The 26,558-nt window shown below is 34.9% G+C and overlaps 1 protein-coding gene across 5 annotated transcripts in view; it reads right to left on the minus strand.

Annotated features, from left to right (window-relative positions):
• The window catches only part of IPO11 (importin 11), a 189,203-nt gene that overhangs the window by 81,124 nt on the left and 81,521 nt on the right, over positions 1–26,558 (minus strand). For all 5 annotated transcript variants that reach the window (XR_006056504.2, XR_006056503.2, XM_004016947.6 and 2 more), the window contains 7 exons: positions 26,310–26,350; positions 24,962–25,078; positions 20,392–20,505; positions 12,626–12,741; positions 5,766–5,842; positions 1,790–1,869; positions 1,285–1,365 (listed from right to left, as the gene is read on the minus strand). Coding sequence is in view for 3 of the 5 variants with exons in the window: in XM_004016947.6 (XP_004016996.1) it covers positions 1,285–1,365; positions 1,790–1,869; positions 5,766–5,842; positions 12,626–12,741; positions 20,392–20,505; positions 24,962–25,078; positions 26,310–26,350 (626 nt within the window). In the remaining 2 variants the exon portion in view is untranslated. The remainder of the gene's footprint in view (positions 1–1,284; positions 1,366–1,789; positions 1,870–5,765; positions 5,843–12,625; positions 12,742–20,391; positions 20,506–24,961; positions 25,079–26,309; positions 26,351–26,558) is intronic.

Below are 26,558 nucleotides of genomic sequence, written 5' to 3' on the forward strand. Positions count from 1 at the left end.
AAATGAATAATCAGCAGTGATAGTAAATGCAGCCATTTGAAAATCAAATTAACATGCATATTAACACAGATATCTGTAGCTTTATACAAGCATATAAGTGTGTAATAAATGTCTGAAGAACAGCACATTAAACAGTGTGATGCTTGAATATGTTCCAATGGTTGGTTAACATGAAAGAAGACTTTACTATCTATACAAACTAATACCCACTTAGTTTCCTGAAATATACTATGGATTGCTGCTTTGATTACTGTGGTTATTTCTAACGATGTCATTTCTAACAATGAACCTTTAGGGGAAAACACATTTTCATTTCACTGGGAGGAAATCAAATAGCTTTTAGGATCTAAAGCCAGGACTTTCACACACAGAAAATGCTACTTGGCTATGTTATAATAACTCCTCTTCAGCTCTCATATCTGACTTAAAACATAGCTAAGAAATTAGAAACAAAAAATAGACGCTTTTAACAAGTACACCTTCTCAGAAAGTACCATACAAAGTAAGTGTGTGTGAACCACACACATACATGTAAAGATATATTAACATATATTTAAAATATTTATATCTAAGTATATATATTTTATACAATTTATATCTTTAATATGTAGATGTATATATAACTTGAGCCTGTTCTTAATTATACAACTATATACAATATATTAGAGATATAGTGATTCCATAAAGATATAATGCATAAAAATTAACTCATAGCCTATCAGGTTTGTTTTTTTTTTTTAATGGGGATATAACTAACATATAACACTATATTGGCTTCAGGTATACAACGTAATGATGCAACACTGGTTCTTTGTTATACACAATTCATACAAACTTGGTACTCTAAATTCAACATATAATCTAAATTAAAAGTACCAAATTATAGTGGGATACTGTGTCCCAAAAGCAGGTGAACTAACTGGACAGGTGAGAAGTATCAGACATCACCGCCCTCTGGGTAATTTGTAAGTTTTTAAAGCCTTATCACACAAAGTGAAGTCTCAGGATAGGGGCGGGGGAGACTTTGGGGACTCATCAGCAGACACTTTGTCAGAAATGTGAAATCTGCATTTTAACAACATCTTCAGGTGACTTATATGCACAATCAGATTTCCAATCTCTAGTCCAGAAGTATTAACACCAATTTAATACTGCTAAAAGAAAATACTCTGTCTAGAATTACTCTTCCCCTTCTTGTCAATCATCCAAACCCAAATGAAGGTCCAATCTCACAAAATACAGATGGAAAACTTAAAACAATATTCATTAGAAAGATGACAGTACCTTCAGCACTTGAACTTGACCATCTGTAGTAATTTCCTTTAGTAGTTCACAAAAGGACTGACACAGACCTACTGCATAGGTCTGAAATGCAATGAAAAGGAAATTATACATATGAATATATCTGCGATATCAAAAAAGGCAAAATATTGAATTGGGGACTCATAATCTATTTGAGTATTAGATACTAAAGCTCTAAGTATATAAAATTTCAATTAAAACTCTGTAGGAAAGGTTTAAGAGATAAAAATACAGTTTACTCCTATTCTAATTTTTGTAGCAATGTAAGGATATATTTATATGTAGAGCATATTTTCTGTGTTAAATAATGTAATTCATGGAACTGCATCACATCTGCAGTGGGCAGTGCTTATGACGATCCCCCCAACCAAAGTAATATCAATCTTTTAAACTTTGAAAAAGCTTCAAAATAAGATCTCTGATTTCAAAGAGGACACAATCAAATAATAACTATATAAATTCTAACAATGCAAAAGCTACAACATACCTGTAAAAATTCAGTTGATGATAAAAAGATATAACCATTGATGATCTTAAAGCAGGTTCTGACACTTTCTGAACTTAGTTCTGCCAAAATAATAATAATAAAGAACCAAGTAATTAATTTTCAATATCAGTTTAAATGAAGCAATTAATTTAAAGCTAAGCTACATGCCCTTCTTTATAAACCTTTTCTGAATGCTATTCTGACTGCTAGTATATCAATATCTATCTAAAAACTGGCATTAACCTGTAACTTAATGCTTTCCATATACTTCCCATTACTTAAAAACAACTTAGAAAACACTAAGCTCCCTTTTCTTTCCTTTCAGAAAATAACCTCATAATCCAACCTTTCATTTCAAATTAAATTTCTAGTACCAGCATGACAAACTGCATGTAACTGAATCATTTTACCATCATATTTTGACATCTGCTTAAATGGGTTCATTCAATCAGCATTTACTGAGTGTCTACTGTGCTGACATTGAACATGTAACCCTACTTAAAAGAGTGCCTGTTATACTTTGAAATCATAATTCCCAATTCCTGGGCTTTGTTATTCAAATCCACTCCCCCATGAAAAACCTACACATAGAAAATGTTCTTAAAAGTATTATTACCAGAATAGTATAGGAAAATAATATTGTTTTTAGGTATTCCTTTCAAAGTGCAAAGCAAAAAACCATTTTGTTAAAATTGAGTATGATCAAATGTTTATGCAGTGCTATTTTACATGTCTTATCACAAACAATAATGATAAAACAGAATATAGATTATTTGTATTAATTATACAAATCAAAACATGATCCCAACATATCATCTATATCTAAAACTTTTCATTTTGTATTGCTACTATTTTAGAAATCATATGCACTTTCAATAGGACAGACTAAAAAATGTTTCCTGGCGAAAGTGTAGGCTCTGGGTTCTTACGTAACGCATATCCTAGCAAAGTGAGAAGATATTCTGTTTAGATGAGAATGACCCATAAAAGATGCTTGCTCCTTGGAAGAAAACCTATGACCAACCTAGAGAACAAATTAAAAAGCAGAGATGTATCTTTGCCAACAAAGATCCATCTAGTCAAAGCTATGGTTTTTCCAGTACTCATGTATAGATGTTAAGAGTTGGACTATAAAGAAAGCTGAGCGCAGAAGAATTGATGCTTTTGAACTGTGGTGTTGGAGAAGACTCTTAAGAGTCCCTTGGACTGCAAGGAGATCCAACCAGTCAATCTTAAAGGAAATCAGTCCTGAATATACACTGGAAGGACTGATGCTAAAGCTGAAACTACAATACTTGGTTACCTGACACAAAGAACTGACTCATTGGGAAAGATCCTGATGCTGGGAAAGACTGAAGGCAGGAGAAGGGGACAACAGAGGATGAGATGGTTGGATGGCATCACTGACTCCTTGGACATGAGTTTAAGCAAGCTCGGTGAGTTGGTGATAGACAGGGAAGCCTAGTGTGCTACAGTCTATGGGGTCGCAAAGAGTCGAACATGACTGACTGACTGAACTGAACCCACCTATATTTTCACCAGTAGATGAAAACATACCCCAAATTCAAAATGTTTCAAAGGAATTACTTTGTATATTTTAGGATTTAATATATTAGTTAAAATGAGAAAGTAGAGGGGACAGAGACTAACCCACTCATTATCATGCTAAGCAAAGGCAGAAATAACAAAGGCTGTCACCTAAATATACGAAAGTGTTAGTGTCTCAGTCGTGGGCTCTTTGCAAGCCCACGGGCTAGAGCCTGCCAGGCTCCTCAGTCCATGGGCAAGAACACTGGAGCAGTTTGCCAATGCCGTTTCCAGGGATCTATGGGCCCAGGAATCGAACCCGGGTCTTCTGCATTGCAGCCAGATTCTTTACTATCTGAGCCACCAGGGAAGGCGTTTCACAACAGAAGACAAAATGTCAGGATAAAACAATAGACAATTATATTGGATAAAGTCATCCTTATGAAAACGTCACACTGTCCTTTTCTCCTTAAGGAGCAAGTCCAGTCAAGTCTGAACTTGGGCACATTGTTTAACAGACAAACAATGAACAGAAAACTACTTGGCAACCACCGTGATAAATATCGCAGCAGGGTCTACACTTAAATAAGAAATCACAATGGTTACATTCCAGGTATGTCACCAAGTATAATTTCTAAATCACTGCCATCTAAAATTTTACCAAGGTCTATGAAGAAGAAAACAATATTTAAAAAAGATTTGATTTTGAAAACCACAGTTCCCATCTCTTCTCACAGATATCTTAAAAGCTATTTCTAGATAAATATATACAAGCAAATAGCAATTAGGTCACTTTATACTGTTTTCCATGCCTCCATCAAGCCAAGTACAGCTTATACTAAGGAATGCTATCTTAAACAAATACTACATAGTAATAGTAAAAAAAAAAATAGCCCTAAAATTAATAAATTTATCTTAAAGTATACTGAACACTGTTCATTGTTATCTATGAGTTCCTAGTAAAACTCTGATTAAAAAAAAGTTATTGTTAAAGCGTCTGCCTGCAATGTGGGAGACCTGGGTTCGATCCCTGGGTCAGGAAGATCCCCGGAGAAGGAAATGGCAACCCACTCCAGTATTCTTGCCTGGAGAATCCCATGGACGGAGGAGCTTAGTGGGCTACAGTCCACGGGTTGCAAAGAGTCAGACACAACTGAGCGACTTCACTTTCACTTTCTTTCTGGTCCAAATAGCAAGAGGAGTTGACCATGCAATAGACCTGCATTTATTTTCAGACTGTGAATAATTTAATTCAAATGTTCTCAACCATGGGCAATTCTGCCCTCTAGGGGACATATGGCCATGTCTGGAAACTTTGGCTGTTAAAACTAGGATCCAGTGGGTTGTAAGGATGCTATTAAATGTCTTACAATGCACTAGATTCCTCAAAAGAAAGGAGTTTAAAGACACTTCGTTGGGTAAGTATTAAAGATTGGGAACTCTGAACGGAATAAACATAAACAATTTTTACATTTTGTAAATAAACAATGTTTCTAAATGGCAGTAGTTTGCAGACTGAAAAAAGAATCAAAAGGCCAGTAAATAGCACTATATACAACTCTTAAATAGTCTATACGATTTAAACGTGAATCTGCATGGTAAAAATTACACACAAAGTAACTCTACAGACAGTAATCTTTTATAAATTTAAGATATCACATACTTGTGAATGGTAGCCAATATGTAGCAGACATGCATTGGCTTTCTATGGTTAAGCATCATCAGAATACATGTTCACGTTCAGAAAGGAATCAAACTACCTATCATCCATGGTAGCTAACAGAGACTAAAGAGCCTAACCCTAGCACAGTGTCTAGTTCTCTGATGCTACCTGTCAAACGTGTTGCTTCAAAACATTAAGCTTCCAGGGACTTCCCTGGTGGCCCAGTGGTTAAGAATCTGCCTTGCAATGCAGAGGCAGAGAGTTGAATCCCTGGTCAGGGAACTAAGACCCCACATGCCTCAGAGCAACCTATGCGCCACAACAAAAGATCCCACAAGACGTGATGAAAATCACACAGTGCAGACCCTGCGTGCCACATCTAAGACCCAACAACTAACCCTGACCTGAATGAATAAAGAGCTTTTAAAAAAGAAAATTAAGCTTCCTTATTTCAAGCCCATACATAAAAAATACCTCAACAAACAACAAATGCTTTTCTAATATTTAATAATCTTTATTTGGGTGGTTCCTTAGCTAAATCAGAAGTATGCATAGAGCTCATTTATGAACAACTGACAGCATGAAATGACTTTTTCAATTAAGTAAATTTAGTGTTTGCTCTTTAATACACAGAAATAGTTCTAAAGAGTATACTGTAGGAAAAAAATTCAGAAACTATTAAAATACTACCCAACTTATTTCTTAAAATCAAAGGTTTATTAAAAATGGAAGGTATAATTCACAGCTGCCTGTAGAACAGTAGTAATTTTATGCTTTAAAACTTACCTAGAAGTGGTGACATATTCTGAAATATACGAAGCAACTCTGGTGTAATACATGGGCTGTTTTCCAAAGTCACTAACCTAGGAAGGGAGAGGCGGGGAAAGAAAGATGATTAAATCACCTTTCGCAGCCTTTAAAGCTATTAACAATACAACTTAAGTATTTAAAAAACTGTCCCATTTGAAGGAAGAAAGCAAAATAGACAATACAGAAAATTTTTTTTTTTTTTTAAAGGGACTACTCAGTCTTTTGTGGTGAAACACCAAACCTCTCCTCCATACAAAATACAGAAATTAATTCCAGGATTTATATGAGAAAAGTAAGGTTTTACAAGAGGTCAAAAGATTTTTATGGCATTAGATTAGAAAAAGTCTAGAAAAAGACTGATAAATATAACTACACTAAAGTTAACAACTATTATGTACCAAAAGCTGTCTCAAAATAAGTTAAAACATAAAAGTTACATACTGGGAGATTATTTTCAATATATATGCTTGACAAGGGAATGATATTTTCTTTAAAAAGTCCAGAGAAAAGTGGACAGAACACATGAACAAATATTTAACACAGGATACAATGGCTGACAATAAACCCAACCATAAAATATATAAAGATATCTAACTAGTAATTAAGAAAATATAAATTATAACCGAAACAAGGTATAATTTTACCCCATCAATCAGCAAAGTATTAAGCGTGACATACCATGTACTGTCAAAGCTATAAAGCAGTAACCTGCATAATGCTGACAGCAATGCAAGCTGATATAATCACTTCGGGAAACAGCTATTATCCAGTAACACTGAATATGCATATGTGTATATAGCTATGACCTGGAACTATTTCTAGGCAGAAAGGTATACTAGGGCATATGGTCTTATACATTTGCTCCAGGAGCCATGCACAAGAATGTTCAGAGTTGCATTATTTGAACATCAAACAAAGTGGCAAATGAGAGGGTGAATCGTTACAGTCACACCACTAGGCTCATCACTATGGATCAATCTCAAAACAGGAAGCAAAAGAACCAAGTTAGAACATACATGATACAATTCATAAAAAGTTAGAATATACTGTTTAGAGATACACACATGTATGTGATTTTTAAAATATAAAAACACAAGAAAGAAAATCAAGAAATGAAAACAAAAAAATTGGTACAGTGGGTTATCCCAGCATGGAACAAACTAGCCAAACATGGGCTTCACAGATATTCTCACTGTTCTATTTCTTACCCAGAGTATGGAAAATGAGTTTTCGTTTTATGTAAGTTAGAAATAATTATAAACAACATGCCCGCAAAATATTTCACAAATGTTAAATGTCAAAATCAGGTAATCTAGGCAGGGGATTACACAGGGAAAACCAGGCACCCCCAAATGAAGTACTTCTCAACAGCACAAGGAATGATACCTTTGGACACCTTACCTTGATCAATAGTAACAGGATTTTAAAGAGAAAAGACAAATACCATATGATATCATTTACACATGGAATCTAAAGTATGGTACAAATAAACCTATCTACAAACAGAAATAGACCCAGACACAGAGAACAGGCTTGTGGTTCCCAAGGGGGAGGGAGAGAGGAGGGAAATGGACTGGGAATTTAGGGTTAGTAGATGCAAGCTATTACAGATGGAACGGATAAACAAGGTCCTACTGTATAGCACAGGGCACTATACTCAACATCCTGGGATAAACCATAATGGAAAAGAATATAAAAAAGACTGTATGTATGTGTATAACTGAGTCACTCTAGTGTATGGAAGATATTAACACAACACTGTAAATCAACTATATGTTAATAAAAAACCAGTTTAAAAAAAAATAACAGGATTTCATTTTTAAAGAATAAAATTTCAAGTAAGGTTAAAAAAAATCTATTCATCTTTAAAATAACCATGAAACCAAAAGAAAAACTCCACTCCAGTCCTGAGGTTTCACTGAGAAAAACATTGGAGGGCATATTCTAAATGCTAGAAGATGTTTAAAAACACTCTTTGACTCAACAGATCCAAAAAAGAGTCTATCTGAAGCTTGCTCTTTCCCTTCCACTATCATTACTTTAGTGAAAACGCCACTCAAGTCACTGCCACTCTCACTTCCTAAGGTAGTTTCCATAGTACAAACTGCGCTATTCCAAAGAGGGAAAAGATGTGAAGAATTGAAACTACTTAAAAATAAAAGTACATGATTTATCATTTCATATTAAAAAATAAAGACTTGGACAGAAGAGCAAGTGAGAAAAAGTCAAAACACTATAAATTCTTTACCATCAAGGAAAAGTTAACTACTTTGATGAATAATTAGACAAAGATGTATGTACCTATATCTTTGCAGAGAGAAATTAAAACTTAATGTTAACTTTCCAAAAAATGTTCAAAAGAGAGGGCACAAAGTAAAAAAGATATATCAATTCAACAAATAAAACATACAACTATAAAAATTCTTTTGAAGTAAAGCATCCCTGGTTAGGTTAAAATAAAAAATTTTAACATTTGCTCTGTATAGGAACATAACTAAATTTCAAATAAAAAAGCTAAACTGTAAAAGATGAACATAGATTGTTGGGTCAAATCTAAACAAAACAGGGCTTCCCTGGTGGCTCAGTGGTAAAGACTCTGCCTGCCAATGCAGGAGACACGGGTTTGATCCCTGATCCAGGAAGACCCCCCCATGCCAAGGAACAACTAAGCCCTTGCTCCACAACTACTGAGCCTGTGCTCCGGAGCCTAGGAGCTGCAACTACTGAAGCCTGTGTGCCCAGAGTCTGTGCTCCGCAGCAAGAGAAGCCTGCCTACTCCAACTACAGAGCAGCCCCACTCACCTCAACTAGAAAAAAGCCCATGCAGCAACAAAGATTCAGCAAGCCAAAAATAAAATAAAGATTTTAATCTAAATGAAACAAACCATACAATATTAATATAAGATTAAATTTAAATGCAAAAGAATTTAAACACCGTACACATGTATTACATCACGTTGCTTCATAAAAAATTTTAAATATATTTTATTTCTTAAATCTTATAACACCATATAAAAGTATCAAAATTTTGTGCAGTGACTATCTTGTTTAACTTACAGTTCAAAAATGCTAGAAATGGAAAGGGGCACTGACATGAAGAAAACTGAATGGGATATTTTAATAGATCCGTGTCAGGATAAAAAACCAAAATAATGTGAACAAACAATCTACAAGTTAAAAAGAATAGTTATCATAGATATTCACGAAAGTCTGCATCTTCGATACTATTATTACTATTTATGTGAATATATTACTATAATAAGTCATTAAAATTCAAATTAAATTTAAAAAACTTGTACAAGTGGTATGTTGTATTTACAATGCAATAAATCCAGGCCTAAATCATTTACTTTAATATCAGCAAAAAAAATAACAATGTTGGGTCAAAGAACTCATGAGGGGGAAAAAAAATCACATAATCAATCTGAAGAATTTCATTTTGCATATAACAAATAACAACTTATACCTCCGTATCAGTTCAAATTTCTATTCCCCAAGGTAACTTTTATACTTTTGTCCCCACAAATCTTTCTCATCTTATTAAATGCTCCCATTCCAGCCCGTAACACTCAGTTGATAACTATCCTTCATATTTTGTTGAGAAAATAGAAGTTATGAGATGGAATATCCTCCCATCTTATTCTACTACAATACAGAAATCTCTGTCTGTCTCCAGTTAAAACAGATGAAATATCCCTGCTATCTAAAGGAGAAAAAAGAAAAAAAAAAAAACCAACAACCCTCCATTCATGCTGAATCCCATCCCTTCTTGCCTCCCTCAATTATCTCACTCTCTCAAGCCTCATCATACATCCAGATCGCCATTCCTACACTGGCCAACCGCTGCCCAACTTCAACATCCTCTTCATAGCAGAAGCTCTCCAACAACTTGTCAACGCTCGTAGGCTACACTTAACTCCCAGTTAGTCTTCAGTCTACTCTCTTCCTCCTCCTGTTCTCACAACTCCACTGAAACCCCTCCCATCATCTCCCTTCAGTCCTTACTATGGACTACTCTTACTCTGACAATCGGCAACATTTGACATAACTAACCATTCCCTCCTTTAAGAAATATTCTCTCTTGGCTTGGTTTTCCTCCTCTGGTAGCTTCTCACACGACCTCAAAATTTCTTCTTCAGGATTCCGCCCAGAACACTATGTTCTCTATCTGCCCTTTTCTTCCGAGGCAACCTCACCAATTCTCAGACTTTATAAATCATATACATCATGTGCTAACCACTTTACAAATAGCATCTCATGCTCACACAACCAAGTGAGGTAGAAATTATTTTTCCTCATTTCACAGATAAGAAAAGATGTAATCATCAGAACATGATTGCAAACCTAATGCTGTGGTATATACATGGGACTGCCTACCTGTGTTCCAAATGGAGAGGTTTGGAATACTGATTCCAAACAGGAGTTCTAGCCCCCTAAGAAAATCACATTAAGAAATGTGTACTTTGATTCTTTAAAGTATCTTAGCATTAGTAAATATGATAAACGTTTAAAATGCATCCTAATGATTTAATTTTGTTTATATACAATGAAAGGCTAGGAAAACATTACCAGTAGTAGAGCAATGCATTCCTTAATATATAATCCTTAAAAAATGTGTACACCTTTCACTAACACATTAATATACTAGATCTGTAACTACACTGATAAACATATGAGTCTACCTCTTTACTGTAATATTTTTCATTTTCTGATAAATTATATGGACTTCCCTGGTGTGTGTGTGTATATATATATATATATATATATATGTTTACAGAAAAGAATCTATTTGCCAGAGATTACTGTTTTAATTTGTAATACAGAGTAGGAGTTGGCAAACTATAGCTCATGGGCCAAATCCAGTCCACACCCTATTTTTATAAACGATGTCTTATTGGAGCACAGCTGAAACCATTTGCATACATACTGCCTATGACTGCTCTGACACTGCAACCACAGAGCTGAATCTCTGGGACAGAAATTCCAAAGCCTAGGAAGCCTACCATCTGCTCCTTTACAGGAAAAGTTCGCCAACCTCTGATCTAGAGTAACCCACGCTGTACAAATAAAAATAAACGAATATAAAAGGCCCCAACACATGCTAGTTCACAATCAAACCATCCAGAAGTCATTTAAATTCAAACAATATAACCTAGAAAATATAAGAAACACAAATTGCAAATTAGTATCTACCTAGTTATGTTTTTCAATTGTTCATCTAGTATTCTGATTTGTTGTTGCTGTTGTTTACAGACCATTCATTCAGCATTTGCACCAAAAACAATTTCTAAGAATCAAACAACTGTTCACTCCTAAACAGCCAAGGAAAACTGAAGGAAGGAAGAGAAGGAGACGGGGAGCAGTGACGGAGGGAGACACCGCAAATGTTTGCTCCATGTTTACTTTCTTTGACTTGCTTCTTTAAATTCCAATACTAGGAGTTTTAAAAGCTTTCCTGTATTGTTAACTGCACCTTAGTAGATTTGCCCCAAAGAAAACTGCTGCCATCAGTAAGATGAAGCAAAAAGATTTCTAGTGAATGCTCAGTCTGTTTCAGTTCAGTTCAGTTCAGTCGCTCAGTCGTGTCCAACTCTTTGCGACCCCATGAATTGCAGCACGCCAGGCCTCCCTGTCCATCACCAACTCCCCGAATTCACTCAAATTCACGTCCTTTGAGTCGGTGACACCATCCAGCCATCTCATCCTCTGTCGTCCCCTTCTCCTCCTGCCTCCAATCCCTCCTAGCATCAGAGTCTTTTCCAATGAGTCCACTCTTTGCATGAGGTGGCCAAAGTACTGGAGTTTCAGCTTTAGCATCAGTCCTTCCAAAGAAATCCCAGGGCTGATCTCCTTCAGAATGGACTGGTTAGATCTCCTTGCAGTCTAAGGGACTCTCAAGAGTCTTCTCCAACACCACAGTTCAAAAGCATCAATTCTTCAGTGCTCAGCTTTCTTCACAGTCCAACTCTCACATCCATACATGACTACTGGAAAAACCATAGCCTTGACTAGATGGACCTTTGTTGGGAAAGTAATATCTCTGCTTTTGAATATACTATCTAGGTTAGTCATAACTTTCCTTCCAAGGAGTAAGCATCTTTTAATTTCATGGCTGCAGTCACCATCTGCAGTGATTTTGGAGCCCAGAAAAATAAAGTCTGACACTGTTTCCACTGTTTCCCCATCTATTTCCCATGAAGTAATGGGACCGGATGCCATGATCTTCATTTTCTGAATGTTGAGCTTTAAGCCAACTTTTTCACTCTCCTCTTTCACTTTCATCAAGTTAACCTCAATTTATTCATTACATAATTTGTAGCTCTGACATGCCACAGAAACAGAGTTCAATTGGTTTTCACTGCTTAACGCTATATACTGCTATACTCAGTAAAATAGTAAGTCAAGACTAAGTAGCATTAATATTTGGGGCGGAGGTATTTTACCCCAGTATTTACTGAGTAAAGCAGTAAGAAGTTGAAAATAATTCAATAACCCCCAAAACATCCCATTTAACAGTGTGGAGGTTTTTATGTCAATTTTTAGTTTTGGTCAAGATTCCTCATTTCACATTCCAAATTCCAGAAGATGAAATGCAGCTGAGTCCTTACTGAAACATCCTCTCTAACTTTTACTATCACGAGCCTACAATGAGCGACAGATGCCAAGAAAAGCGGGAGTTACTGTGTCACCCAGTTCAGGGAAACTGACTTTATGTTTTTGTTTTTAAATGCTGAGCTTTTAAACCCTGTTACATGACCTCTGCTTTAATGGTATGAGTAAGGAAGGCCAGGAAAAAAAAATAAATAAGATTCACAGTATCAAGTTTTTCCTCTTACCATAATTCTAAACCATCTTCCAGAAGATAAACATGTGGAGGCTGGGAAACATCTGTACTCAGTTGAATAACTGGGAGCAGGAAAGGGTACAGGTTCTTGCTGTCTGCTCCTAATCCCTATGGGAAGTATAAATAAAACTTAACAAAGATAATCTAAGGTCCCGCCTCCCACCAAAAAAATCACCTATCATATTAAAAAGCCCTAAAACCAATTTATAAAAAATCAATCAATCAGATTTTAAAAGGATGATTCTAATTATAAGCATTATTAAAACAAAATTAGTTCTGTTTACAATTGGAAATCGGTAGTAAAAAAATATTCAATTGCCTAATGGTAGTAAAACCATATACATCAAGGTTACAAATATATGTTCATTTTAAGAGATTTTTCATACACATATTTATTTTCCCTTCCATGATGACTGAAGACGTGTAAACACTGATGCGTTAAATTCTACAAATTATCCCAACTAAATAACTAAGTTAAAAAGAACCTAATTTAAATGTTCAACAGCTAAGATAACTACATTATAATATCTTCATATTCTAGAATACTCAGGAGCCATGAAAAAGGATTAGGCATGGAATGAAAACAATTTCAAAAATAATGAAAAATTGGCATTAAAAAGAAGGGTGTGTAACAATTTCACAAGCCAAACAAGTTTTTTAATAGCTATCTATCTGACATGAACATATACACATAAAAAAGTTTCTTGGGAGCAAACAGAAAAACCTGTTGACACTAGTTAAATACGGATGTTGGAAAAGGATGTTGGGAGGGGTAAAAGGAGTTTTTTTTTTTAATGTGTGCATTTTTTAAAGATGAATTTATGCCAATTTTTTAATAAGTTAAGAAAACAAAGATGGAGGAAGAAGAGGGGGATTGTAACTTAAAATTCTAGTTTGACTAATTACTGTCTTATGGAGGTTGACTCAGTGCATCACACTAAATCTAAGCACTTTGAAAGGAACGTAAGAGGATAGAGAATCAATTTCTAACTCATAATCTCTACAATCCAATAAGCAAAGAATGGAAACCAAACAAACTATCAAACATCTCCTCACTTAGAAAATAATTCAGTTGTCAATACAATATATAATTACAAAGCAACAAAATGTATATGAATGCCTCTTTCAATGACACACACATATATATAAAGTCAAAATTTTATCAGCAGGATATAGATACTTCAGTGGAAATACACTAGGTTTATTCTTAAATACATTAAGTTGGGCCTTTCTACTATGCAAGGGTTGATAGACTTTATTAAAGATTTTTCCAAAGAAGAGATTTATAAAAATGTCACATTTAATAAAGCAGTAAACTTGGCCTTAAAATTCAGTTAAATTTCACTCTCCACAGCTCAAATCTTAACAGAACAAAAAAAGAAAAAAAATTAAGGAAAATTAATCAAGTTCATTTTTTAATATCAATAGACTTAATATTTCCTAGGAATGTTAGAATCTACTTACTTAGTGCAATTTTTAATGAGCACAAAATGTTAGCATTAGCAAAACTAAAGTAAGTAACTGTTAAACATAAAAGACTCTCTCAGTTAAAGCTTCAAGAAATTTAGCTTTGTAATCTAGTGGGTTGAAGAATGTGTCAGAATGTGTCAGATATGCAGCTTTAAGTAAATTTGAACACTTTCGATCCACAACTGTAACTATAAAACAATGTCTACAATTCTGTGAAATAATTACAATTATAGTTACAGTTAAGCAGGGAGAAAAGAACAACACTCTCTAAAAAGTGGTATTTCTCAGGGTACTGTCTTTGGCTCTCTTCTCGTGTGCTTTGTACTTGCTGCTGCTGCTGCTAAGTCGCTTCAGTCATGTCTAACTCTGTGTGACCCCATAGACGGCAGCCCACCAGGCTCTGCCGTCCCTGGGATTTTCCAGGCAAGAATATGGAGTGGGTTGCCATTGTACCTGCTGATAATGTCCAAATCTATTATCTCCAACCCAAACTTTTGAACTCCAGACACTCCTTATGACACAGGAAATCATGAACCAGAAGGCATCTTAAACTCTCAAGTAAATCACTGAACCAACCTACTATCTTCCTAAAATATAGCTCCTGTTCCTGCATTTCCTAACTCAAAAGACATGAACCACTGTCTACAGAGCAAAAAATTATACCACAACTACCTTTTGTGCTTCTTCCTCCTCACCCCAAATCTAAGCAATCCTTAATTCTATCTCAAATTTTCCCCCTTCTTTCCATGGCTTTACTTCACATCATCGTCCCTTTCACAGTTAACACAAGAGCTTCCCAACTATTTGACCTTAGTTTTACTCCATTCCAAACCAGTGTCCCCACTGGTGCACTGATTACCTTTCTAAAATACAAATGATAACACATCTTCCTCTGAACTTCAAGATACCTTCTTTATGCTTTCCTAACCAGGCCCCAGGATTCCCTCGTGGCTCAGTGGTGAAGAACCTTCCTACCGATGCAGGAGACTTGGGTTTGATCCCTGGGTCAGGAAGATCCTCCGGAGAAGAAAGTGGCAATCCATTCCAATATTCTTGCCTGGGAAATCCCAAGAAGAGAGGAGCCTGGCAGGCTACAGTCCATGGCGTTGTAAGAATCAGACATGACTTAGTAACCAAGCAACAAGAACTGGCCCTTACACCCAACTGTGATACTCAGTGCTACAGCTATACAAAATGACTCTGGATTAGAAATCACTATGTTAGCATCTGGTGAATGCTGATGGATTTAACACATGCATTTACTACTGTGCTCTCCCAAGATTCACTAAAAGGATATACGAGTATGTGTTTTTAAAGACCTAGAACTCTAAGTACAAAGACAGCTTAAGAAGAGATAAAAGCAACTTATTTTTGGAAGCAGGAAAGAAAGACTGATTTAGCAGACTCAGAAAACCAAAGCTCAAAGCCAGCAGTGAAAAAGGGCAAGAAACCACCTGATTTACACTACAGAAACTCCAAAAGACTTGGGAACTAATAGCACAAGGTATTTTGGAAAGGGAAGCTAAAGGGAACTATTAAAAGTAATGGGACCTGTAGAAGGTATTTTAAAAGACATTTGATGACAAGATCTCATCTTGTGCATAGTCAAACAACTGGCCCTCTTTAATCAGTACAGATTTGGCCATTTATTCTCATAAGGTATAAAACAAAGCATCTGAAGACAAGGAGACAATCAGGTAATCAAGACTAGGGATACTATATAAAACAGATATAATATAAAGGGCAAAAGACTGATGGATCTTTCACTAAGGAAAGATCTCAGAATCACAGAACCAAAACATTTGTCCCATACAAAAAGAAAAGCTTCCAGCTAGACTATTCTAAAGAAAAAACCCACAATCACCAAGTTTCCCATATATATTCAATCCTTTTGAATAACTTTTTAGTGCCCACTCGAAAGTATAAAATTTATACAGACAAAATAGTGATACAGCTCTTGAAGTTGGGAAACGGTTCCCTAAGGATTCATTATACTGTTCTTCCTTCTTTTGTGCATGCTTCAAAATTTCACAAGGAAAAAAAAAGCAGGCAACCAATCACATCAACAGACATGATTGAAGGAAACAGAGACCACATATAGAGATAAAAGCTCAGAAAAGTGTCAATATCCTTATTAGAATAAAACACTGTATTCATGAAAACAAAAATGAAATAATTTTTCAACAATACAAATGATTGTATTTGTATACAAATGGCTGTATACAAATATAAAATGATTATTCAACAATACAAAAGAGAACTCCTCGAGTGGGGAGGGACAAAATAGGGTTATGGGATTAAGAGTCACAAACATGTATAAAATAATCAACAAGGATACATGACACAGCATGGAGAAATATAGCCATTATTTTGTAATAACTTCAAATGGAGTATAATCTATAAAAATATTGAATTGATTATGTTGTAACCTGAAATTAATACTATAAATCAACTATACTTCAATTAAAAATAAATAAATAACATTTTAATTTAAAAAAAGTACTCATAGACATTAACAATCTTACAACAGGAAAGAAAAACTCAATAGAAAGACTGAAAGATAAAGCTCAAAAAATTCCCCAGAAAGTAGAGCAAAAGGACAAAGAGAAGGAAAAGCAGAAGTGAACAGTAAGAAAAATCTAGGGCTGGGTCATTCATCTATCATCTGAGTAACAAGAAGTTCAGAAAGAGACAAAAGAAAAACACGAAGGTGTGTAAATAACAGAATGTGATGGAGTTATCTAGAACCCAAGAACATGTTTCCAGTTTGCAATATACATCAAGTGTCCAGAACAGTGAATGAAAATATACCCACATCATCATGAAATTGAAACATAGAGATCATATAAGCTGCCAAAGGGAAAGAAGAGATGACACATTCAAGAAACAAGAATTAAAATGGCTAAGGATTCCTCAGAGCAACTCCAGAAGCTAGAAGACGCACGAAAAATGCCTCTCAAGGGGTAAATTTAGAATTTTACACCCAGCCAAACTACTAGTCATCATGAAAACTTTAAGGCATTTTCACACATGCAAAATCTTGACAAAATTTACCCCCCAAGTATCTTTTGCAGAATGCCACAGACATTCGTGGGCTCCAGCAGAAAGAGGAAGTCATAACAAGGAAGAAGACAGGTACAGAAAACAGGCACCCTACAGAAAGGACAGGCAAGAAGAACCCTTCTGATGACACTGAAAGGGGGCCCAGTTATCACAGCCACGGACAAGCATAGAGTAAAAACCAACGCATACTAACGCGCGCATCAGTTTTCCAGATCCCAAGATGATGAAAGTAATAAGTACCTGATGCATGTGAACATACTGAGGGAATGTTTAGGTAACAGGTGGACAGAATGGGTTCAGTTACATAGAAAGCTAAATGTAGCAGGCAGAATTCTAAGATGACCACCTATGATTCTTACCTTCATAACTTCAGTGTATACAGACCATTCCCCAGTTATTCAATCAAGTGCTAATTTAGGTATTACTTTCCAGATATGACTAAGGTCTCAAATTGAATGATCTTAAAATAAGAAAATTATATAGATTAGCCTGACCTAACCACATGAACCCTTTAAAAGCGATTTCTTTAGCTAGTTGCATGAAAGAAACTTAGAGATTCAGAACCTGAGGGGATTTGACAACCAAGAATTTCCCCACTGCTGACAATACTGGTGGAAGGGGTCATGATCGAGGAATGTGGCTGGACTCTAGGGACCTGGAGGGCCTCCAAGGCTCCCCTGGTAGCTCAGCTGGTAAAGAATCTGCCTGCAATCCAAGAGACCCTGGTTTGATTCCTGGGTCAGGAAGATCCCCTGGAGAAGGGAATGGCTACTCACTCCAGTATTCTGGCCTGGAGAATTCCAAGGTAGGCTGGCAGCCTACGGTCCATGGGGTCACAAAGAGACACGACTGAGCAACTTTCACTTTCACTTTCAGCTGGCAGCCAGCAAGTAATCTGGGATTTTAGTGCTAGCGACCAAGAAACTAAATTCTGCCAACAAGCTGACTGAATATAAAGAAAAATTTTCCTTGAAGCCTCCAGGGGAGAACTTAGTCTGGCAGCATGTCAATTTCAGGCTATCAGACTGATTAAAGAGTACAAAATGGTGTGCTCGACCTCTGACCTACAGAACTATGAGGTATTTAGAACGCCGTTTTATTCCTTTACATCTGTAGTCATTTGCTACATAGTAACGGGAAACTTATAATAAACTAAGCAAAGAAAATTATTAATATAGGAGTGGAGATTAGGCAGATGGTTATACAGGATAGAAAATTAGCTGTATATAATGATATATGATTTCAACATTCTTTATAAATGAACTCCGTGTATGTAATCATACAAACACTAAATAGTGGCCTAATTTAAATTATAATCTAACTATATTGGGAAGCTTGAAGGATAGAAGTCATACACAGGAAAATGAAAATTAAATCCTCATCTTCTATACAGGGAGGTCAAGAGATAATGATACACTATTTGGGTATCACCTCTGAAGGAAGACTTCTCTGATGACCCATGCGAGGTCTTCAAGTCTGAGACAACCCACCAAGTGCCCCACAGCACCCTGTTCTTACTGCTAAAAGAGCACTTAGCTGTTCAGTCTTGCCCTAGACAACCACGTTCACAGAAAGCTTGTCCTGTTCATCTCTGTTTCCCAGCGCCTAGTACCCTGTACTGCATATTGCAGGTGTTCAAAACCATGTTTATCAAATAGATGAATGCCTGCTTCCACTGGAGCCAAACTACCGCAGGAGAGAACGTTTATTTCCATTCATTATTATACTCCTCAGTCAGAAAGACTACCAGTCTAGGTTCCTAGAATTTTAAAAAGGAAAACAAAAAATGCTTATACTAATATCTGTCTACTAAATTTAATAAATAAATACAAATGATAGTTGAAAGATGCAACGATTTCCATGAAAGGGAAACTTACCAATAACCCTAATAATTATATAACTTTCTCAAATGACTGAAAAACTTATTTTAACGTAGTCTCATTTTTAATGTTAAACATTGTATGTTTTCTCCAAGGGTACATGATTACTTAGCTGAAAACTTGCAACACTGGCCTATACATATCCAGGGTGTCACAATTAAAGGAAAAGGTGCTATAGACTCCAAACATTTCCCGCAAGTTACCATAGCTTCCTAAGATTTCCTGAGGTAACATTGTTTGAAGAGCATACCTCCTTCACAAAAATCTCAAGTTGAGTCTAAAAATACATTTGGCAGAGATATAAGGCAAAAGACATGAAGATCACTCTCTGTTCTGATGCCTACATGAACAATCTTAGACTAACTGCTAACCTTCTATTAGCCTTTGTATCCCCTTCTAATAAAGGGATATAATTTTTCAGGAAAATCACAAGAATTAAAGGATAGACAAAAGTGCTTAAAAAAATTTTTTTTGTATCACTATCCATGTATCTAAAACTGTCTCAGATAGAAATTTATAACTATAAAACTCAACCATAAATATTTGGTGAAAGAATAAGTTTATGTTTCAAGGTGACTGAAAAAGGTTTTTTAAAAAGATAATAATAATAATAATATTAGTTTAACTTACTGGAACATTTTAGAGTACTAATTCTTAATTTTGAAAGAGATCTCCCCATTGGAAAAAGTCTATCAACTTTTGCAGCAAGGGCAATAAAAGTCACTTGCGCATCCCTACAGACAGATATTCTCATTAAGTGCTTCCCTCTCCATTCTCTTACCATCAGACCATAATCCACCCTAACAGTTCAAATGAGAACTGCAGCTCCATCTCTCTCTGAAATTTTAGGGTTCTCCCAACTTAGCAGCGGCAGCAGCAGCAGCAACCTGCTGCACATCCCCATACCTCAAAGTCAAGACATTAAATATCAAATTAACTCCTTCCCTCAAAGGCAACTCACCTGTTTTTCTGTCTTCCCAACATATGAAAGGAAAATTTTTACTTTAAATGAAAATGGAGAGTAAGTTTATACAGAAGAGCCCTGAATACCAAGGAAACTACATGCAAAAAACGACTATAAAAATCACAAGTCTACCTTCTCTGGGGACAACCACCTCTAATGAAAGAAATTGTCTTTTAAACGTAGAGAATATTTTTTTAAATGTCAGAAAGTGCTCTTAGTAAATATAAAAAGTGTTTTTAAACTGTGTAGATCACACATGAACAAGAAAAATGTAAGGTCTTTTACTGCCACTAACATCAATCATATGAAAACAGCAAAAAAAAAAATTAAAGAAGGAGGAAAAAAAAAAACTAAACTAGAAACTGTGGAGAAGGAACTTACCTGAACAAGATGAATAAGTGTCGTAAGAATAGCACATCTCAACATATTGTGCTCTTCACTCTGCTTCCAAAGAAGAGGCAAATACTGTACCAAACATCCTACATACGGTCGTATCTATCACAAGAGAAGCAGAGGAAGCACCAGAACTGTGTTAGTAAAGAAAGCGACTTATTTCAGAAACACCGACAGACCTATTAGGTCACAGGTAGCAAATGGTTTACTGGATGTAACGTATTAAGTATATATCCTTTTAAAGATAAATTCGATAGTATATAGAGACACAGAGCTCCAGGGTAAATATTTTTAAATAATTATAAACAAGCAGCAAATTTACTGGCTGAAATAAAATTTAGGAATATAAAACAACATACTGACGCCAGTTATTTCTGTAAGAAATAACTTAATTAAAAATGCTGTTATATCCTGGTTCTTTTTAATGAAACAACTTATATAATTGGGAATTATAAAAAGAGTTTTTAAAAGAGTCAGCATTTCCTCATTCATTCAACCATTACCAAATGGCATCTTTCAAATATCAGGCCTTGAAGACCAGCCACCAAAAAGCAGAGGATATAAAGGTAAGCATATGAACCCTTAATCCTTTTCAAAGGATAAAACTGTTAACCCCAATATGGATTAACTTCACCAGTTTTAAAAAATATCCCCTACATCACACACACCAAGGCTTGATAGGGAGATTTTTGGAAAATAAAACAGAATCTGATTCCACACAGAACCTGGAAAGTGCACTCCAGGTTTAGGCCTACAGTCACCCAGTATTTGGAACTGATCTGATGAGCATACACAGACAAAACAAAACACCAGAGTTTCACAGTTGCAGTACTATCAATCCCAAGGATTAAAAATTAAAAATTTCTCCCATACATATGGCTGATTCACCTTGTTATACAGCAGAAACCAACACAATATTGTAAAGCATTATACTCCAATAATTAAAACAAAAAAATTGCTCCCAGAAACAGGAAGAATTTCTCTATTCTGCTTATAAAACATCATACACTAAAAGTAGAGCAAAAAAAAAAAAAAAAAATCCCTAAGATTTGTTCCCCAGGTTTAGGAGAGGAGATGCAGAAAGATAAGAAGTTAAATATTTGCCTGAATATTTCAGTGAGATAAAACTGAATAAATATTAAGAGACTCTTCATGTATCCAATTCTGAATATTATTTTAACAGATATTTATTGAGCACTTAATTTTGCTAAGTGCTCTATCTCAAAGATCCCTCCAATTAACTTATAAAGGCAGACCTGTTAATACATAAAAACAGGTTTCAGAGTAACTAATACATTCATATTCAACTAAAAACAGCATGTTTTACTGATAAGGAAAGTTTTGGTTTTGAACAAATTAAACAGAATATCTTCCAAGGCATGGAAGAAAGGAAATATGTGCTATGAATTATAGACCGGGTGAATAACAGAACCAAGCACCCAATTACATTTGAAAGTCATGAAATATTTATACCCAAGTCTCAGTTGTTCATTAGAGTATGCTCTCAATTAAAATTAATGTTTCAAAGACACTATTTTAAAAATCACTCATAGATTCAGTGTTGTAAAGGATTTTAAAAAGGGGCTGGCGATTAGAAAACAAAGTGAAGACATGAGAGCCAGACACATTTCCTTAGGTTAGGAGGAGCAAGCCAAAAAATAAACTATCGGGGCAACTGAGAAAACCTGAATATGGACTTGATATCAGAATACAGGGCTCCATCAGTGTTAAGTTCTCTGAATCTAACGATGATTATGATTAAGAAGGAGAGGTCTAATATACTAAGGTAGAGTGTTGTGATGAAATGAAGTGAAGAATATACGGGTAGTGATTTACTACAACATGTCTGCACATTTAAAATTTTTCAGTGAAAACATGTAAAAGAAAAAAAAATACACATTTCTTAAAGTGATTATGCGTTTCCGGTAGACCAATGATCAGTTATTGAAATAACATTTTAAAAACACATGGAATTAAGAATGTTTTATAGATATCAGGCTACATATCCCACAACAGAAAGTGAACCATCAGCGTAACACAACTGAGATGAGAGTACTCATCTTTTGGCATCTCTACTCCAAAACAATAGAATCGGGTGGGGCTCTGCTATGAGCATTATAGTCTTAAGCGTTCATTCTGCACAGGAAGATACCCACTTTCATTCATAACACATTAGAAAAACAAGTGAAACTCCAATATGTGGCAGACTAACAAACGTTGCAACAAAGGCTCCATTCACAAGGGAACTTAAAAAGTAGGTCTCCATTAACATCCCATTTTAGCTAACACTTTCAACAGAGTATCTACCATCTCACACTGGCTCTTTCATTTTTAATTCTGTTCTTTTCCTTCAGAAATGCTTAAGTCCAAAGACTGCTTACCTGACATCTTACTTGATGATTAACACATTTTTTTTCCTGACTGTGTATTCATAGAATCCCTTAACCGGAATAATTTACTTACAGGCTTTCAATTACTTTTTTTAGAAAAAGGAAATATAATCTTCAAAACATTTCAAGCTATCGTATAAAGATGGTGACTTCCCTAAAACTTCAAAAACTGTTATGTGTCAGAAAGTACCACTGTAAGATGGCTCAAAATGTCTGCAATCTAGTAGACGAAAATCATATACCTGAAGGATATTTATGTGATGGTGTTCAAATATTAACACAGGAAAATGTTTTTTCCTGAAAACATTTTTCATAACCTTTCCTATTCATGTTCTAAAAACAAAAAGTACTAATGGATAATTATATCTTATTTACTAATGATATAGATATATGAGCTGCTTAGGCTATTTGCGCTGTGAAAGATAACCATGGATAGAATCAAAAGTATTTTTAAATTTACTAAGCAAGAGTAATGTTAAACTTATGTGGGAAAAGGTTTAGCAGTTTGGGGAGATGGGGTAAGAAAATTCATTTCTACAAAAAGGAAAAAAAAACCTTCTTTAAGAAATTCCCATTAGCCAGATGATATCTAAATAAGATTATTTAAAAAACTGCAAATCTTGCTTCTACAATATAATCAATTTTTAAATAATTTGTGGCAACTGTATAGTAATCTGCATATTGAACATTTAATATTAAATATCTGTGATAATTTTACACTCAGGAATCCTTGAGAGTAATCTTTATCTTTACCATTTTATACATGAGGACTCAAGGTTCAAGACCATGTCCAAGCCCAAGAGCAGAGACAGGGACTTGAAATAAGTTTAAAACACAGTCTCAATGACCAAATAAATCCTCTCAATGTTACTGATAAACCAATATAAAAATGACGTAATGTAATTAATGTAATAAGAAACACAAGTGTTAAAAAATTTTAAGATATTACTACTTTTAGACAGCAGCACTCAAATCTGCTCAAAATGATTAATGGTCACTCAAAACTGCAACTGGTGTTACATCAATATAACGTTGAGTTCAGTTAGTCAGTTAGTATTAGTTGCTCAGTCATGTCCAACTCTTTGTGACCCTACAGACTATAGCCTGCCATACTCCTCTGCTCATGGGATTCTCCAGGAAAGAATACTGGAATGGGTTGCCATTCCCTTCTCCAGGGGAGCTTGCCGACCCAGAGACTGAACCTGAGTCTCCTGCTAAACTACCAGTGAGAAGGTTAACGATGAGTTTGAATATTATCAAGGCCACTAAAATGTCTGAACTTTGGCAAATTTCTTGAAGCCTCAAATTGTTCTGTTCAAGATAATGAATTCTAATTCCCATCCAAAGGTTTTTTTTAAGGATTAAATGAGAAATATATGCAAATCACCTGGCACGGGAGTTGGAAACTTATCATTACTCAATAATTGATAGCAATTTTTGTCAATTGCTTTAGAATTAATAAGCAGGTTCAAGGTGTCAGAATTCACTAATAGATTCAGAAGCAGACTCCAGGACTATGGACTTAAAGTTATCTTTTCCTAATTAATACCTCACAGATTTACTCAGCACTTTTCAAATAAAAATAATGCAGTGTAAACTTGGATATAAGAAATTACGGGATAATTACAGTGTGGTTCCTGGATTATCAATTTTTCACAGACATTAAGAGTGATAAGGGAAGCTGAATACAATTAAATAATAATTTACTGTTAAAAACTTTACATATTATTTTTACATTAAACCAGTGATGGATATAACATGGCCTAGACTGCAAAACACTGTCAGTTTTTAAGGTAAAAACAATAGACTTCTGAGAATATTTGTATTTGCTGACTGACACTTGTGAGTATGCACTCAAACATCTTAAATTGTAAAAATATTATTCAATATAAACTGAATTTTATAAAAGATATATAATTTTGCCTTCTAACAAACAACACTACATTGTCGATCCAGTTTTTTATGTTTTCATTTTCTTAGGTCATTTTTTAAAAACACCAAGTATAAAAGTCAATTTTGATACAGAACTGAAATCACAACCATTACAGAACCAACAGAACCATTTTAATGAATGTACACTTAAACAATGTGTACAAAGATGTTAATGAATTCTACATATCTTCTACACATTTCTCTAACATTTATTTTCATGTTTACAACAAAATTACCTGCACGTTGACCCTTTCAATCACACAAGAAAGGACATGTAAAACATGCATCTTCGTGTCGCATTCTGTAACTTGCTGAAGTAACTGAAAGAGTAGTGTGAACATGGTTTCCAAGTACTGCAGGTAAAAGAAAAGATAAAAGTTTGGTACAGAAATGCAAAAAACCTTCACATAAAGACGGAATAAGTAGTAAAATTTAGTCATAATATCAAAGAAATAAAAGGCAAATAGACAATACCTTAGCATTACCTATACATCTTCACATTGGTTAAGTTGTCAATATTTAGGGCAGTGATTTTATTCTTTATTGCTATTAAACGTGCCCGTTTTCGAATTTAATTCATCCACAAATATTTTCAGAGAAAAAGTGTGTCTGAAGTTTCTGTGTTTAAAGTTTATACAGCTAATTCAACTTTTAAAAGCGCTTTGTCACTTCTTTTCCACATATGCCTGTTGTTTTGCAACGTCTACTCATTATAGCAAGAGGAACGCCATTACTGCACTCACATACCAGCTTTCTGATATAAATTTTTATAGACAAATACTTGTAATTATAGTACAGCAGAATGTTTCTGATTAGGAAACAGAAAACAAAAAACTTATGTCTGGCTTTTAACTTCTATATCACGAAAATTATAGTAGAAATTAACAAATCACAGGATGTCAGAGACAGAAACGTTTGCTCTTTCAGATATCTGATTCACTTTTAAACAGATTGGTAAAACATCTTTCATCCAAAAGCATTTAGTGATTCTTCTATTAAAGAAAAATTTCTGTTCTCCAAGTGCACCCATTTATGACCTCATAAGAAATAAAGGCAGATATTTTACCATAAAGTTTTCTTGTCTAGCCTTCTCAAGAAAACCAAACACTCAGGCCCCAATCATACTGACATATTTAACAAGTGTTTACTGAGTGACAACTACGTGGAAACAAAATAGGTGCTGAGGATTGAGTGAAGGAAAAAAAAAGTGTAAGACTAGGTATTGTGCTTTTCAGGTAATTTGCACTCTCGTGTAGGACAGACATATATACACAGACAACAGGGGGGGATGACCTAAGGATGAAAAGTAACAGACAGAGATGAAATGAGTAGACGCCTTACACTAGTGAGAACAGAAAGTGCAGCCGTCACCTCTAAAACGGAGAACAAGACAATGAAACAAAACAAACAGAATCACTGAAATTAAACTCACCAATACAAGCAATCTCTTCCCGAATAATCTAAATATACTTTTGAAAGCAGCTTTACTAAATAATAGATACATACAATCTCAGCTATAAAATAACTCAATATTCAAAAGACATAAGCAGAAATTTTTATAAAACGTGAAATAAATATTCTTACCGGCAGAAACTGATCTGTTCTAAACTCAAAATCATCAACAGGTGAAGAGCAGTTAAGGAATACTGAGAATACATGAAATTGAGAATATATGAAATTTATCAGGATAAAATATATGTAAAAACCAAATATAACAAACCAATCAAAAATTACATTTTAAACTATGTCATAAATTATGTTTTAAAAATAATTAATTTTAAAGTGTTGCTAAAATGCCTTGCAGTGAAGAATTCTTAGAATATTTAAAGGATA

This window comes from Ovis aries, chromosome 16 (assembly GCF_016772045.2).
Source record: "Ovis aries strain OAR_USU_Benz2616 breed Rambouillet chromosome 16, ARS-UI_Ramb_v3.0, whole genome shotgun sequence".
In the NCBI taxonomy this organism is placed as follows: Eukaryota; Metazoa; Chordata; class Mammalia; order Artiodactyla; family Bovidae; genus Ovis; species Ovis aries.